This window comes from Anomaloglossus baeobatrachus, chromosome 8, assembly GCF_048569485.1.
Source record: "Anomaloglossus baeobatrachus isolate aAnoBae1 chromosome 8, aAnoBae1.hap1, whole genome shotgun sequence".
NCBI lineage: Eukaryota > Metazoa > Chordata > Amphibia > Anura > Aromobatidae > Anomaloglossus > Anomaloglossus baeobatrachus.
In genome coordinates, this window is record NC_134360.1 from 210,306,414 (window position 1) to 210,323,905 (window position 17,492).

The window sequence follows — 17,492 nt, forward strand, 5'->3', positions numbered from 1 at the left end:
GGGCCCTGCCCTGCTCTGCTAAGGGCCCTCCCTCCAACCTGCCTCTCCGGAGGCGGCATTGCGGAAACGGTAACGGTACCCAACATATTTACAAGCCACTTAACGTCTGTGGTGCCCTGCAAGTTCACGGGCTTGTCCATGGATAGTTCCCATGCAAATAAACTTAAACGGTCCCCACGGGGACAACGGTGCCGGCTCCAGCCGGTTGCAAATCACACGGTGAATCAGGTGAAGTACTCGGTCATTTTCATTTTCATCATTTCAAACTTTCAAACAAACACAATGGTGGTCCCAACGGGGACTGTGCAACGGTGCTCCGCTGCCTTTTGCGGCTTAACAGTCCATTCTCACTCGTGGGGCTCTAGTGCCACCCTCACATGGTGCACCGCTCTGGACCCCAATGGTAGCTCGCTGCAGGCGATCTTCTTCCATATTCATGCGGGCATGCACATCCGCTCTACACCCCTCTCGGGCATCGATCTCCCTGCGCAGCTGCTGTTGCCGTCGCTCCCAGCCGGGAGCACTTTCTTTTTGCTCCGGTTCAGCGTGTGCGAGGGACGGGCCCAGCCAGAGTCCCTCCGTGTCGGCTACGACCGGCACCTTCAGTAATGAGGGACCCCGCTGTGACATGGCCTGCTCTGCCTCCTGGCAGCTGCATCCCCGCCGTGCCTCCGGTGCATCTTTGCTGACGGGCTCAGCCTTTGGCTTCTTCCATAGAAGCTGTTCAGGGTGGTCATGAGCTTCTGCTGCAGGTCGGTCCGCCGGGGCGGATTGGCAGGGTACCGCTACCGGTGGTGGTGGTAGCGGGCCTAGTGGCGGGGCAGCAGCAGCTAACGCGGGTAGCGGTAGAGGCAGCAGGGTGAACGGGTGTAGGCCGGGCCCCTCAGCCGCAGCGGCCGATCCCTCGGGAATACAGGGACGTGGGTCTCTTACCCGTTCCTCCAAATCTTCCTCCACCTCGCATCTCCACATAGCAGCCACCACTTCCACCATGTCGGCCTCCCGCTCCTCCAGGAGGAGCTGCCTGTGGATCTGCAGACGGCTGCTTAGCTGGACGGTCCGGACTTCCACCCACGCCACCATGCCGGGCGCGGGGACCACGGTGTTGTTGGTCGGACTCAGCATCTTTAGCAGCGGCCTCTTCCAGGAACCAGTAAATGGCCGCAGGGTCCTGGCATCCCTGCTTCCATAGCCGCGCTTACATGCGGCCAGCCGCCATTTCGTCCCCCTTAGCTCTTTCCGGCCCCTCCTCTCTCGGGGCGGGGTTTTGGCCTTCGCGCTTCTACTGCTCGAGAAGACGCTCGAGCGGGAACTTTTCGCGCCAAAGATGGCGGCTTCTGAAATTTTTCTGCCGGATGCCTCCGGCGGTAACAAGGCGCACCTCTACCCAACGGCAGAGCGGTAAGATCCTGTTCGTGATGCCAAGTCGTCGCGGGCGGGGAGGAGGGTGTCAGCACACCGCGCTCACCCCTTCTGCTCGGGTCCGGCAGCTGCTCCTTGGTGGCTCGAGCGGTGGGCCGGATCCCGGGGTGTCTCGAGCGACACTCCTCGCCCGTGAGTGAAAGGGGGTGTTTGTTGGGTGTGGGGATTGTTATAGTTCGTGACGCCACCCACGGTTGTGGTGATTGCACCACCGCTGCTCAGTGTGGGGGTCCCGGGGATGGTGATGCGGAGCAGCCAGGTGTTGTGTTGCCCCTCCGTGGGTAGGGGTTGGTGATCCCGGGGCCCGGTGATGAGATGTGAAGTGTAGGGCCTGGAGGGCGCAGGGGCGCGGGGGCAGCGCTGTGCCTTGCGGCACTATGGTACTCACTCAGCCTGACACACGGACACAGTTTGTACGGTAAACCAACGGCTGGTAGGACGGTCCCACAGACGGCTGCACCTGCACTCCCGATAGGTGACGGTGACGTTTCTCTTCCTTGCACCTATGTTGTCTGATGGTAGCAGTGGATTCCCTCCGGTTACCCGCTCCCCGACTGCAATCTGGGCCGGAGGAGCTCTACACTTTGCCCGCAGGCGCTGGCCCTGGGGAAACTGGTGCCTTGGCGGTGGCGGTGTCTCCCCGGTAATGGTCGGGCTGTTGCCGTCAATCGGGACTTGGTTGCTGGGGGATCTGCGTCCCCGTCACTGACGGATTTGGCAAATTTGGCGACTCTTAGCCTTGCCGGGGTCCGAGAGGCCCCTGCCCTGGTGCTGACTGTCCTTCGGAACACTGCTCCAGACCACCGGGCACACAGCCAACGGGGTCCTTCCAGGAACTTCCAAACGGTCCCCCTCCAAACAGTCACCGCCTTCGCTGACCTTGCTGTTCTAGCCCTACACACAGCTGGGCTCTCAGGCTTTGCACACTCTCTGCGCTGTCACCTTGCTTGCTTTCCTCCTTTACTCCCTTCACTTTCACTTTGTTGTTTACTCTAGCCCTCAGCTAGACTTCACTCTTCCCCTGCCCGGGGCTATCTGCCTGGTTTCTTCCTGCCTCCAGAGTTGTGAGCTCCTCGGTGGGCGGAGCCAACCGCCTGGCCCACCCCCTGGTGTGCATCAACAGACTCCTGGAGCAGGGCAACAAGGATTTCTGGTTAGCAGGTGTGCCTACCTGGAGTGTGGGGTGTGGCGGTGTTGTTACTCGTGTCCCCTGGCTTGCCCAGGGCGACACACAGTCAATTGAACATAATTGTGAATACACCCTAGGGGCTACTCACTTGTAGCTTTCATATCAAAATGAGAAGAAAACATAAAGCATACTTGCTAGAGGAGAGACATGGCAATACTATAAGGGATACACAACCTGAAGTCAATATGCGTCATGCACGGCTACCAACCATTCATTTGATAGAACTTCTGTAACCTATCATAGATATCAGTGCAGTCAACTGAATATAATAAGTATCCCCAAGAGGCTGCTCAATTGTACTTTTCACATCAGGAGTAGGAGAAACACATGCTGGAGGAGGAACATGACAACACTATAAGGGTTACATAACCTGAAGGCAATGTGCATCCTGCAATGCAGTCCTGTACGTCTACCAACCATTCATTTGATGGCAGTTCTGTATCCTCTCATAGATATCAGTGCAGTCAATGCAGGATAAATGTTGGTACCCCCTAGTGGCTGCTCAACTATTGTTTCCATATCAGAAAGATGAGCAGGGGTGAATCATGCCCATTGGAAGAGGAACATGAAAATTAGTAAGGGTATTGGACTGTGAGTTCACTGCACATGTGCAGAGCCGATCATTGTAAGATTTGAGAGTTAGGAAACCTAAAGTAATGATTTGAAGAGCTAATTTTCTCCCAGTTCTAGCAGTGCAATCCCCACCTATTAGGAATGTTTGTCATAAATGTGGTTAGATGGGATTTTAGGCACTCTAATGACTACCATCCAGCAATGAGACTTCTTTTTCTGATGAATATAATACAAACCGTGCAATTAGTGATGGCCATCCTACACTTAAAAAGTGCTGACAGGCGAAACAAGAGAAAGCATGAGAATTATTCATTAACCACTAATGAAGGGAAAACTGCAGATCTCAATTACCGTATATTTAAATATACACAGCATACATTAATGTTATCATGCAGAATATGTCATGCATCGCTCAGACCAAATTTATACGGATATCACATCAAATCTGCATTTTTACATTCATTACAGTCCTATAACTATTCCAGGGACAAATTGGAGTCTATTAACATAATAATAAAACACACCAACCTCTCCAGTTGGTAAAATGCTGGAATGTTTAACTCTCATCTCAAAGAACCTCCAACCTGGGCAAGAATGATTACTTTTGTAAAAACCCTACCTTTTTTGGAATGAGATATGTTTATATTTGTTGAAAATTTCAGCTAGATTTGCCAAATTTAAGACTGTTGGCAAATATGGTATAGCGTTTTTAATTGATATGCAAAAAAAGGCTGAAGAGCTATTTGGAGATCTGAAGCTTCTGTCACTCCAGTTCTATTTCCTATCCAACGTCACCTCCTCCTGTGCCTGAAGACACACAGTATGGCCTTGGTTCCACTTGTGTTTTGCACAGACGAGTGCACTCCGATAAAACATCGGTTTGCATTCGCACCAGTGCAAAACTATGGGAAAGTGTCCACCTGCAATTGATTTCTCACCGCATGCTGCATTTGGCAGCGATTCTCAGCTCACACATACCCATAAAATTCTATGGGCACATATGAAACATCACACTGCACTGTCATGTCATTCAAGTGCAGTGCGATGTACGCAGAGACAGGCCGCAAAGAAAAGGGAGAAAGTGCTCCCCCCTCCTCTGCAGCTGTGATACAATCACAAGATTGGATCACAGTTGCACGATCTTCGGCTAATGCTCGCAGCAGCGCATCATTAGCATATCACTTCTAATGCTCTTGTTGCGGGCGGGGAGGGCGCTGCGCTCATCCACTGCTCGGGTCCGGCACGGCTACTGCTTTGCTTGCTCGCTGCTCGGTGGCTCGAGCGGTGGGCCGGATCCGGGGACTCGAGCGGTGCTCCTCGCCCGTGAGTGAAAAGGGGAATGGTTTTGGGGATTGATTGTCCGTGACGCCACCCACGGTTGTAGTGAGGTTGTGACACCACCGCTGCCCCGGACGGGGATCCCGAGAGCGATAACAGGGAGCAGCGCAGTTGTTGTTTTCCCCTCCGTGGGTAGGGGGTTTGGTTGTCTCAGGGCCCGGTGAGGGAGGGGTGTGTAGCAGGCGTGTTACGGGGCCTGGTGAGGTGCAGGGTCGCGGGGGCAGCGCGGTGCGGCACGGCACGGTGGTACTCACTCAGCCAATGACGAATGCAAAGTTCTTGGTAAAACACACGGCTAGATGGACGGGGCCCACTGACGGCTGCGCGGTGGTTTTCCCCTGACCCAGTTTAGTAGTGTAAGTCCTTTCCTGCCCCTTCATGTACGCTCATCCTGCGCTCCGGTTTCCAGCTGGCTCCCCGGTTCGGTACCGATGGGCCACCGCCCAACCCCGGCTACCTACGGTTCCACCAAGACTGTCTTCCCGGCTCCTGCAGACGGCCACCACCGTCTGCCTCACTGGCTACACGAGGGACCTAGGCTCCAACCTAGGCCCCAGTCTGCGTCTGCCTCTCTGCAGACCTCCTCTTTCTTCCTCTGCCTGGACTTGTCTGAGCTGGTTTTTGCCTCAGGCCAGCTAGACTCCTCGGCTGCCTGACTCCGCCCACCTGGTGTGTCTGTCTGAACCCGAGGGAAGAAATCAGGTCTCGCTGGGAATGACTGCTGTGAACTGCTGGGGGTGGGGGTGTGTGTGTGTTGTTACCTGTGGCCCCAGGCTTGTTCAGGGCGCCACACTCTTGCATCGGAAGCTATGCGCAAATGGAACCGAGGAAATTTAGAACAATGCCAATGTCCTTCTTTCACCTTCTGTAAAGTAAATAAGAAAATATAAAATTAATGTATGTGGTATCTCTTTGATTAAAAAAATCTGATCTTTCAAAATATTACATTAACCAATCGATAAATGATGTAAAGAGCAAAAATTAAAAATAACAGAATTCTATTTTTTCATCATAACACTGCAAAAAAAGGAATGCAATGAGAAGTTATTAAATTTCACATGTATTTTAAAATCATACCAACAAAGCGCCAGCTCACCATGCAAAAAACAGCCATCACCCAGCTACATTGAGCGAAAAATGAAAATGTTACAGATCTTGGAAAATGGTGACACAACCTGATTTAATCACTGCTAGGTCTCTTTCTGATTACAAATATGACTAACATTCTATAACTATTACTTGATATCACGTTTCATGTTTAATTCTGCTGTTGCAGAGCTGTCATTGGTGCCTGGCTTGGCGGTTGGTGTTTTCCGGAGCGTTTCCGGTTGGAGGAGTTTATCCCTCCGTGCCTTGTTTCCGGGATCATGTCACCTTATCATGGTGCCAATTCCATCGGGTCGGCGCCAGTTATAGTCCTGCTCTGCAGTGAGTTCTCTGGTTCCTGTAAGTTAGCCTGATCCTGCGCGCCTACCTTGTCTGACCTCCCTGACTCCTGTCCTCCCTACTGCATCCATCCTCCCTGACTCCCGTTCTCCCTACTTCATCCGTCCTCCCTGACTTCCGTCTTCCTTACTGCATCTGTCCTCCCTACTGCGTCTGTCCTCACTGACTCTCATCCTTCCTCTCCCGTCCCCTCTCTGTTGTTTCATCTCTGTGTTCCCCGACTACTACCTGCTGTCCTGGCTCCTGACCTTGGCTTGTTACTGACTCCGGTTTAGCTCATCTCCGGTCCCTGATAATACCTCATGGCTTCTGACCTCTGGCTCTTCTTTGACTCTGACTTTACCTCCTCCCTAGTAGTGCGTGATCTCCTGGCTTTGACTTCGGCTTGCATGACTATCCCTGACAGATCCACAGGTGCAGCAAGTGAGACCTAGGATTCATCACCACTCTTCGTCTTTCAGGAGTTCCAGCTCCCCTGCTAGTATATTTCATTAAGGGGTTCAGCTCCCCCTGGTTAGATATTACACTTGTTATGACGTTGCGGGACCTCTATCAGGTGCTATGTATCCAGTGCCCTAAGAACATTGCACTTTGCTATGGGATGAGTAATGTCTTTGCATTTTATGGTTTTACCTTGGGTGGGGGTGGGGGAAGGGGCTTTCATTTAGCAATGACAGCAGTAATGATATTGTCTCGCAAATGATAATTTACCTTCTTGAAATGTAAGCACCTCTGCAACATTTCTCCCAATGCTACACATGCGGAAACTTGGGTGTACCCAGCACGGCTCATGTCCGGTCATTATTAAGTCATTTTCTGACTTTGTGAATGATTTATTTGCACTATCACTAGGTTTATTCAATCACTTGATCAAACTATCTCGTCATGCAATGATTCTCGTCACTGATGGTCGTTCCTGGACCCGTTCGCAGGTCTAATCAGTATACTCGCTGGATGGATATGTATATTACGAGCTGTCACACACTCTGTGAGCAATTGTCACCGATGAATATTACATAAGCGTACCGGAAGATGTTAACTATGGCATTTACAGCCCTTGACGTAAAAATTATTGTGCAGCCGCTTCGCGGACATACATTTATTTTTATCTCCCATCATGTAAATTTAGAAGGGGTCTGTTGAGGGCTGTGATTTCCGGCTTCTCGGTGATTCTTCATTAAACAGTACTATTTACCCACATGAAAATGCCTTATTTGCAATATCTATCTCAGGGCACACAAGTACTCGTGGGTATCGTAGCGTATATATCAGCAGCGGGCCGCCTTGTACATCATTCAGATAAATATCGCTTATTCTGCAGGCTTGCACCGTTTCATTATTTGTGTTTCCCATCTCTGGCATCAACCTCAATCTATAAATCCTTGAATTATGAATCTTTTAACCCTGTCTGCGAGGCAATCGTTTATCCTCAGCACAGAGAGACTTCTCCATGGTGCTAAACAATCCTAATTATTTTTTTTTTATGTACTTCGGGCAGCCGTGTAAATATACTTGCTTTGATTAATTTAATTAAGAAAACTGGTGCATAATAAAACAAGTAGATTATAATAAGCAGGAAGCTGCAGAGCGGCGCGTAATGCCGGTGTGAGCATGGAATTGGGATCTGTCACCTCCTGTGACAACTGCTCATTGTCTTCTATTGTCGAGAAACGGATATTTGAAGAGTGAAGAGAAAGCAGATTTACTTCCATTTGCAGGGTCCACATGGGAAAAGGAACATTGAGAATGGTAATTGTGTTCTGAGTGTTGCTCACTCCTTCCCCCACTTCCCTGCTCTTTATAACGTGGTATTATTGTGCAGTGGTAGTAATGCAGTAGTGCAGAAATGTGCCCATTGGGTTAGAATTAGTCTCGTATCCACCCTCGTATTCTTCAACTGACGCAATGACACATACAGTTGAAATCCGAAGTTTACATATACAATCTAAGGCCTTCTTCACACGTCCATGTCTCCGGTACGTGTTTGGGCCGTTTCCTCACGTGCCGGAGACACGGGCACACGTAGACCCATTAAAATCAATGGGTCTGCGCACACGTGCGTGTTTTGCTATGGACCGTGTGTACGTGTGGAGCATACGTGTGCCCGTGTGCTCCACACGTAGACATGTCCGTTTTTCTCCGGCATCACGGGAGTCACACGGCCCGCACACGGACCACACGGAGGTGATCCGTGTGACACGCACCGGAGAAAACACACGTGTTTCTAAAAAAATAAAAGTCTATACTCACCTTCTCCAGTGCTGCTGTCTCTGCCGCTGCTGTCACTTGCTTCCGACCGCCGCTCATTATGATCATTGCATATTCACTCCACTGCGGCCGGAAGCAGCAGCAGCGGGGAGTCGGCAGGACCGGAGACCGAAGATCAGCACCACGGACAGCAGCGCCAGGGACAGGTGAGCAGAAAGGTCCCGTTTTCCGTGTGCTATCACGGATAACACATGGAGAACACAAGTGTCCGGCACACGGAAGGCAATACGCAGCTTTGACACGTCCGTGAAAAACGTGCGTGATTTTCACGGACGTGTGACAGAGGCTTACAAAGACACATCTGCATAATTTTCTCACTAACTGACAGGAAATCAGAATAAACCTCTTAGGTCAATTAGGAACCAAAATTATTTATATTTGCCAAATGCCAGAATATGAGAGAGAGAGAATGTTTTAAGGCATTTTATTACTTTCTGTAAATTGAGAAGTTTACATACACGAAGAGTACTATGCTTTTAAACAATATGGGTACACCCACATGATGATGTCATGTCTTTGGAAGCTTCTAATAGGTTTATTGGCAACATCTGAGTTACTAAGAGACACACCTGTGGATGTATTTTAATACACACCTGAAACACACTGCTTCTGTCAAGATCAAGGCTGGCTTTTCCCTGCTGCTGGTTACTCCCAGCTCTGACCTGGTCATGTCAGGGGTTAACGTCCCTTGCCTCGTTCTGGATCCCAGGACGCTATATATTGCCTCTCTACCTCTGGCTCAGTGCCAGTGATATTTTTGCCTTGCAGCGTGTATACTGGTTCTCGTGAGTGTTCCCGATCTGTCCTGCCTCCCTGCTACTGTGTTCTGACTTTGACCGTCCAACGTTCGTCTGCCTGTCCCGGTCCCTGACTTCCTGCTCCTGTCTGTTGTTTGTGTTTACCTCTGCATACCTGATCTCCCGACTTCCGACTCGCTTCTGTTTTCTGACTTTGATATTGATCCTCCCTTTGCAGTGACTCGACTTTCCTAGCTAGACCCTGACTGCTTGATTACTCTATTGCCCCCTGGTGGTTCGCCTGTTAACTGCCTGCTGAAGTTACTCTGCTGCACTTCAGCTGCCTTTCCGTTACAGTGTTTCTTTGTCTTTCCTTCACTACTCTGCTGCCACCTAGTGGGGATTACGCTGTACTACGTCTTACTAGCCTTTGTACAGCATGACAGCTTCTTTGTGTAGCATCATGGGGAAGTCAAAAGAAATCATCCAAGATCTCAAGAAGAGAATTGTAGACTTGCACAAGTGTGGTTCATCCTTGGGTGCAATTTACAGATACCTGAAGGTGCCTTGTTCATCTGTACAAATGTGTGTTAACATGTAAATGCTGCTCGTGGAGTGTAGGTTTCCGATCTAACAGAGCCAGGGTTGTTTACCAGCGGGCGCCACCTAGTGGGCAGGCTGGAGAAGCAGTAGATTAGGTATCCAACAGGACAGCGTAAAGTTGAGGTAGAGGAGGAGTGACAGGTGGCAAGTGAGTGATTGGTAGTGCGGGCCTCATGGGGTGCCAGTTCTGGATAGGGTCTGAGTAAGAGAAGACATGGCCACAGTGTCAGGGCCAGTCAGGGAACCTTGAGGTAACCTTATGAGGTCAGGAGTGGGCTTAGAGAGTCGTTGGGGCCCAGAGAAGCTGTCTGGGCCCAGAAGAGGACGAAGGTGTAAGGAAAAGGGGAAAGAGAGACACAGACCCGGCCGCTTGAGGATGAGTTCCAAGATTGTGGGGGACTGGTCAAGAAAGATTACCGCAGAAACAGTAGAATCAGAACAGTGAGGCATAAGGCTGTATCTACTGTATAATGGTGTGAAGAATAAACAGAACAATTTTGGTTTCCAAGTGAAGTCTTTTGTTGCATGGGTTACTATTTCATCTACGACGATGACCGGCAGTGGGGTAATGGACACCAGCCTGAAGAAACCAGTAAGTGTTGCACACTCCACCTGAAGTCACACCTGTACACGGAGTCTCCTTGGCGAAGGAGCGCTGTGCCCGTACAGATTTATACAGAGCTCATGAATATAGAGAACTACCTGGCAGCAGGTTTATGAGCCCTCTAGTGATAATCTCCAGCTTGAAGTATTTTTCCGCTATAAATCAATAGTACACATGAAAATAAAAAACTTTGTAATATATATTATTGGAGAAGTCCTTTTCTTTCTCCTCCTTCACTGATCTTTCATCATCAAAATTCTCATTTCATTGGTAAAATGTGTCCCCATAACATCATAACATCATCATATGGGCTGTCCTATATTGTTTAAAGGTATAGTACTCTAAGTGTATGTAAACTTTTGACTTACAGAATAAAAATGCCTTAAAACATTCTCTCTCTCATTATTCTGGCATTTGGCAAATATAAATGACTAGTTGTAGTATCCGGCTTTGCCCAGGATAGTAACTGTCTGTCTGTCTCCCTCTCTGTCTGTCTTTGTCTGCCTCTCTCTCTCTGTCTGTGTGTCTTTGTGTGTGTATCTCTGTCTCTGTGTCTCAGTCTCTGTGTGTCAGTCTCTGTGGGTCTCTGTCTGTGTTGGTGTCTTTGTGTGTCTGTCTCTGTGTGTCTGTCTTTGTGTGTTTCTGTCTGTCTCTGTTTGTGTCTGTCTCTGTGTGTCTCTGTCTCTGTGTGTCTCTGTGTGTGTCTCTGTGCATCTCTCTCTGTCTCTATATCAGTCTCTGTATCTCTGTGCGTGTCTCACTGTGTGTATCTCTGTGTGTGTCTCTCTGTGTGTGTATGTCTCTCTGTGTGTATCTGTATGTCTCTATCTCTGTCTGTGTGTCTCTGTTTGTGTATCTCTTTGTGTGTGTCTCTGTGTGTCTGTCTGTTTTTTTTCTGTGTGTCTCTGTGTGTCTCTGTAGAGACCAATATCATATTACCTCACACATAAGCTTCTTATGCTAAGAACATCCTTCTTTGCCTATAGCAACCAATCACAGCTCCTATTAATGACCTGTAGCTCCCCCGCTTCATTGACTTTAATGTAAGTAGGTTTTTTGGCGAATAACTGTAATGCGTGGGGTTAAATTTTCCACTAAAAACATAGTCTATGATGTTTTCTGAGATACATGGGGTGTCTGTGGAAAATTTCGTGATTGCAAATGCGACGGTGCGGATTCCTTTAGCGGACATACACACACACGCACACACACACACACACACACACACACACACACACACACACACTCATCTTCATATATTAGATTTTGGTTCCTAAGTTACCTAAAACGGGAAAGGTTTTATTCTGATTTCTTGTCAGAGTGAGAAAAACGTGAAGATGAGACGTTTTAGATAGTGTATGTAAACTTCTGGTTTCAACTGTATAAAGGCTGATGTGATGCAAAAGGTATAAAAAAAAATTCAGTGAATTAATATTTAGAAACACATTTATGAGCAGAAAAAAAAGCCGCACTGATCTGTGCTCAACGCAGCGGGAGACCAGAATGGTGTTTGTGATCAGAATATCCAATGAATATTGTAGTTTATGACTGAAGAGAGTAACACTTGGCTATTATCTGTAGGAATTGATGGTCCTAAAAACCTGGTGGTCACAGACGTGGGTGAAGACACCGCCAGCTTATCCTGGCAGGCCGCCCGAGCTCAAATAGATCGCTATATATTAACATATGCATCTCCTGATGGACACAGTGAAGAGATGGCTGTGGGCAAGGAGAAGACCAACACTTTCCTGACCGGACTCACCCCCGGAATGGAGTACATATTCAACATATGGGCAGAAAGAGGAAACAAGAGGAGCAAGCGAGCCACCGTTACCGCCACAACAGGTGAGATTAGACATATTGTAAAATGGCTGAAGCTTACTATACGATTGGGAGTAATGCAGCTTTTTAATTAAACCTACGTCCCTGAGCCATTACTTTCTAGAATTACTTTAATTATTTTTAGACATATGGAATGGCCTCTTCATATCTAGGTGATGCCCCCATAAGACATTCATAAAGTGAGTCTATCACCCCCAAAATGCAAATTACACTACTTAAACATTTATATAGGGGACATAGACCCTATAAAATCATGCCAGCAGTAATCATTTTAGTGTTTTAGCAACGGAGAAATTGAGTTGTATCTCAAATGCAAATGAGGGAGCTTTAATGCACCCTTGCTATGGCCAAATGCTCAGTGCCCTGTAATGCCCTCCAGATGTCATTCCAGATAACTGTTAGGATACTGGGGGACAGGAGAACCTATAATGTCCTTCACACTAGGGGACCCTAGGCTATCCCTAAATTCAGGTTACTCCTGATGGTGGCGATGCCTGAGTCCCGTTCCAGCTATGCTCCTGACCAGTACTACTCTGATACCCCCCTCCCACCAGAAGAGGACAGGACAGGAGTGTGATACGAAACAGATAAAGTCAGAAAAGGGAAAACCAAAACTCCACTCTGCACACACAGGAATAGACAATGAGAGACTTATAAGTAAAGCAAGAGCAGGAAGGTATCAACAAAAAGGCAACAAGGGTTAACTCCACAACTGCACTCAGCAACAAGTATAATAACCACCAGATAGTCTGGATCACAATACCTCACTAGACCAGCTAAGGTAAACTATAGCTTGCATAGGTGGAAGGATGTAGCCAGCATATATAGGAGCTGAGCAGATTTGATTGACTTCCCCACAACATGTGATCAAAAGGAGACTAACAAACAGACTAGTAGACATTAACTCTTGCTAGCCTGCCTATGAATTACCACTCTGCAGATCGACGCCCGAGTTTGCCTGCGTTGATCACAGACACCAGAGAAGTTATTGGGCGGAGTGTCAGAATTTGTAATCTGAACAGACCTGCCGTCGCCACCATGACAGTCGGCGAAGATTGTAAAAATCTCTGTGTGACATCAGATTTCAAATTGAGCAGTTTCCCTGTTCCTTGCTTGACAGTGCTCGCTTACCCACTGCGACGTCTGCCTGAACTCAGTCCGCATTCCTTCACATGCGCACTGACACTGGAGGAGCCCATTGTCAATGTGGATACATTTTAATCACTGGTTCTTCTCTGAAGCTGCTTCCTCACTACACTTCTGGGTGTATCCTTATAGTGTGTTGCGGCTGCAGACAGGAGCCAGCGATCATAGCGCACCCACACCGACACTGTGTGTACACCAGTATAACGCATAGTGAGCTATCCTTCACTTCTAGAAGGACATGCATTTTTTCTTAGGCAATGGAGGAGCCCAGTGGCGCATGCGCAGTGTCAGTGTGCTCATGCTCTGATACCTGGTTACTGTTTGTGGCTGGCACTCACTGCGCTGATGGGCTCCTCCAGTGTCTAAGGCAGAACGGACTGCCTTTCTGGAAGTCCAGGATTGCTATCAATGCATTACAATGGAGGAGCCAGCGACGCACACAGTGTCAGTGTGCATGCACTATGTCTCCTGTCTGCTGCTCACTATAATGATACACCTGGAAGTGTAGTGAGTGAGCGGCTTCAGAGAGAAGCCAACGATCAGAGCACACCTGCACTGACACTGTGTGTGCGCTGCTGGACTCCTCCAGTCTCTAAAGGAGAACCGCCTGCCCTTCTGGAATTCCAGGATTACTCCTAATTTCAGGAGGTGTAGTCAAGCGCATGACAATACAATTACCATAATGTGTTGTAACCTTTCTTTAATGTAATATTTTATGTCCTCTAATCTAGATATTGATGCACCCAAAAATCTGCAGGCCACTGAAGTTTCACAGAATGAAGCCACCTTGACTTGGACTCCTCCTGTAGCTCAGATAGATGGTTACATACTCACCTATGAGGATGAAGGTGGAAACCGACAGGTAAAGGATTTACTGGGTGATCATGAACCCCAAAAATAAAGACAGACAAGTGAAAAGACAAAGCTATGCACACAGAAAGGTTAAGACAATAAGAGATTCAGGAGGAAAAACAAGAGCAGGAGGGAAGCTACTAAACAACAGGGTTAAACTCCACAACCGCCTCAAGCAATAAGCCCACCTTTCTCCAGAAAGTCTGGGACACCACACCTCACAGACACAACAAAGACAAACTATAGCTGGCATGGGTGGAAGGATTCAACCAGCATAAATAGGAGGGGAGCAGATGTGATAGTTCTCCCCACAACATGTGATCAACGGAGCAAGCAGACCAGCAGAGATTAACTCTTGCTAGCCTACCTATGATTCAGCACACAGGTCAACACCCAGAGTCTGCCTGTGTTGATCCCAGACACCAGAGAAACCATTGGGCAGAGTATCAAAATCTACAATCTGAACAGAGCCCAACGCCACCATGACATTCGGCACAGTTTGTGCAAAACTCCATGTGACGATAGGAGGTTGGACAGAAGGAAGATACCTGATGTCATAGCAGAGTATAGCACATATATCTCATATTGCTTGGGGCCTTGCATGTTCTGAACGGAAGTTTGTTAGTAAGGAATAAGCATAAATTGCTGAGTCGGATGCAAAAACGGGGCAGCGGCATAATTGTGATCACTTTGTCTTCCTTACTGACTTTGGCCTACTTACTGACGTTTGCTTATAGGTCACAGAGACCGGTGCTCTACATAATCATAGAAAGCAGAGTGCGGCTGTAACCACTTCCACTTCTCTTTTCAATCAAGCTCCACTGAATCCATATTTGCTTAGAGTATTAGCCTCCATTGCACTGAATATTCTGAAGTTTTAACACTATTCAGAGCCTGTAACAGTGAACCGCTCAAGCCCTAGGACATAAACTAGTAATTTGGGGTTGTACTTAAATCCCAATGGTTTCATTTCCATATCTAAAGCCTGGTTTATGTACAGTAACATAAAGAATATGATTGAGCAAACCATGGTATCTAGTGCATGTAAAACTCTGCAGTAAAGTAATTACTGCCATGCCAGATGGAGGAATACGAGCTGGGTTTGTTTAGTAAGGCTTTAATATCTACTTAATGATGTCGAAAGTGGGTGGATTTTAGCGCTGAGAGATATAATATAGATTCAATAGTATTAAAGAGGCTTTTTATGGTCTCTTTTTTCTGTATCTAGGTATTTGCAAGCACGTGGATTAGCCTTGAAGTGATCCGATTGTGACACCTTTCAGGTCTGATATATGTGACCAGTTCTATAATAATATGCCTACAGCCACTACTAGCAGGACCAGGGGAGCTTAGCGCATACAATTATACAGACCAGTATGCGGTAAGCTCATAAGCTCCCCCCAAGTGGTGTCTGAAGGCAATCAGAATTTAATTATTTAGATTCAATAGTATTAAAGAGGTTTTTTTGTAGTTTTTTTTTAAGGTATCAAAGTGTTTGCAAGCACAAGGAGTAGCCTTTAAGTGATCCTTGTGAGCCCCAAGGGGGGGATTAAAGGGGTTGTCTAGGCAAAGTGTAAAAAAAAGTCCAAGAATGTCTTGCTCACCTTACTGGTTCTCTGCCACTCCTGTTTGCATGCTTCTTAAACTCCCTTTCTTTCCCCTCTCTTTGTGCTTCTGCTGCTGCTATGATTTCCCCAAATAAACATGTGACTGCTGCAGCCAATCACTGCCTGCAGTGGTGACATGCTACAACCAGTGATTGAGTGCAGTGGTCACCTGTCAAAATGTCACTGCTGCAATAGTAAGCACAAAGACCAGGATTGAGACCCAGAAGCATCGAAATAGGCACGATGGCCAATTATTAAAGAGGACCAACCGCCAGGATTTTCCTATATAAACTAAAGCCTGTGCTATACTGGCGCTATCATGCTGATTCTATACATACCTTTAGTTGTGAGATCGGTTGTATACTTTCTGAAATACAGGCAAGTAAAGTTTGTGAAATTCATTTTTACTTGATTGATAGCATCTACAGAATATCTAGTAGGAGGGTCAGGTTTTGCTAGTTATTCCCACCCCTGTCTGCCTGCCTGTCCTTCCTCCCCCCTGTCCTTCCTCCCCCCTGTATGCCTGGTTGTCCTTCCTCCCCTGTCCTTCTTCCCCCTGTAATAACAGAGACAGGGAAGAAGGACAGGCAGCAGACAGGGGCGGGAATAACTAGCAAAGCCCGACCCACCTATTAGATATTCTGTAGCTGCTATTAATCAAATAACAGTGAATTTCACAAACTTTACTTGCCTGTATTTCAGAAAGTATACATCCAATCTCACAACTAAAGGTATGTATAGAATCAACATGATAGCGCCAGTATAGCACCGGCTTTAGTTTATATAGGAAAATCATGGTGGTTGGTCCTCTTTAAGGTAAGTATGACTTCTTATACTAATTAAACCTGTGCTTTTTGGGCCGGACAACCCTTTTAATTCTAGGATTTAGAGATCTGTATCAGAAAATAATCAAACGTTGACCCCTGTGATATTTTCAGAAATGGATCTGCACAAAATGTTTGACCTAAAAAAAATAAAAATAGTGTTGAAAAGTGAACATTTACTTTTGAAAACACATTAAAGGATATAATAAAATGTCAAGTTATAAAATCTAAGCAGAAGAACGAAGGATTCTGTGACCCGAGAGTTTCCCGTCCACCTGCTGAGATGTGAACGTTTTCACCTCTACTGTTATTAGGATGGTTCTGTCGTTGTTGTGTTGCCCAGAAAAAGATGAATTTATCTGTCAATTACAGGAGATTAAATTAGATGCTGCAGCCAAGAGTTACGATCTGAAAGGTCTCAAGAGGGGGTCAAATTACAATGTGTTCCTGAAAGCTTACAAGGGAGCACGGAAGAGCAGACAAGCCACCACCACGTTCCTCACTGGTAAGGGCGTAAAAAGGATTTTTTTTTATATATGGGTCATGCTGTAAAGTTCTGGTCACCATCACTGGTGCTTCGAAGTCAAGAAAGTTTGCCTTCTAACATGCAGTACCAATTTTTACCACTTGGTGGCCATACTTACAGCACCAGGCTGCTTTCACACATCCGGTTTTTGCAGAGCGGCTCAATCCGGCTTAAAAACCTATTCAACGGATGCGGCGAAAAAAACGGATCCGTTGCATAATTTTTTCCATGCGGCCCGTCCGTTTTTTGACAGATGCGGCTTGATACTGAGCATGCGCAGTGCAAAAACCCGCATCCGGCCGCCGGATGCGTTTTTTGCCGCAGGACGGCGTCCATAGGCTTGCATTGTAAATCACCGCACGAAAAAACGTGCCAGGCAACGTTCCATTCCATGGGCTAAACATGCCACATCCGGCAAAAACTGGACGCAACGCAAGGCCATGCGGCACAATACGGCGCTAATGCAAGTCTATGCAGAAAAAACGCAACCGGTGGCAAAACAAAACGGTTGTTTT

At 47.4% G+C, this 17,492-nt stretch overlaps 1 protein-coding gene across 1 annotated transcript in view; it reads left to right on the forward strand.

The window, feature by feature from the left end:
* TNN (tenascin N) overlaps nt 1-17,492 on the forward strand; it is a 96,976-nt gene that overhangs the window by 52,458 nt on the left and 27,026 nt on the right. The window contains exons 8-10 of the mRNA XM_075320146.1: nt 11,762-12,025; nt 13,900-14,030; nt 16,824-16,956. Of these exons, the coding sequence (XP_075176261.1) occupies nt 11,762-12,025; nt 13,900-14,030; nt 16,824-16,956 (528 nt within the window). The remainder of the gene's footprint in view (nt 1-11,761; nt 12,026-13,899; nt 14,031-16,823; nt 16,957-17,492) is intronic.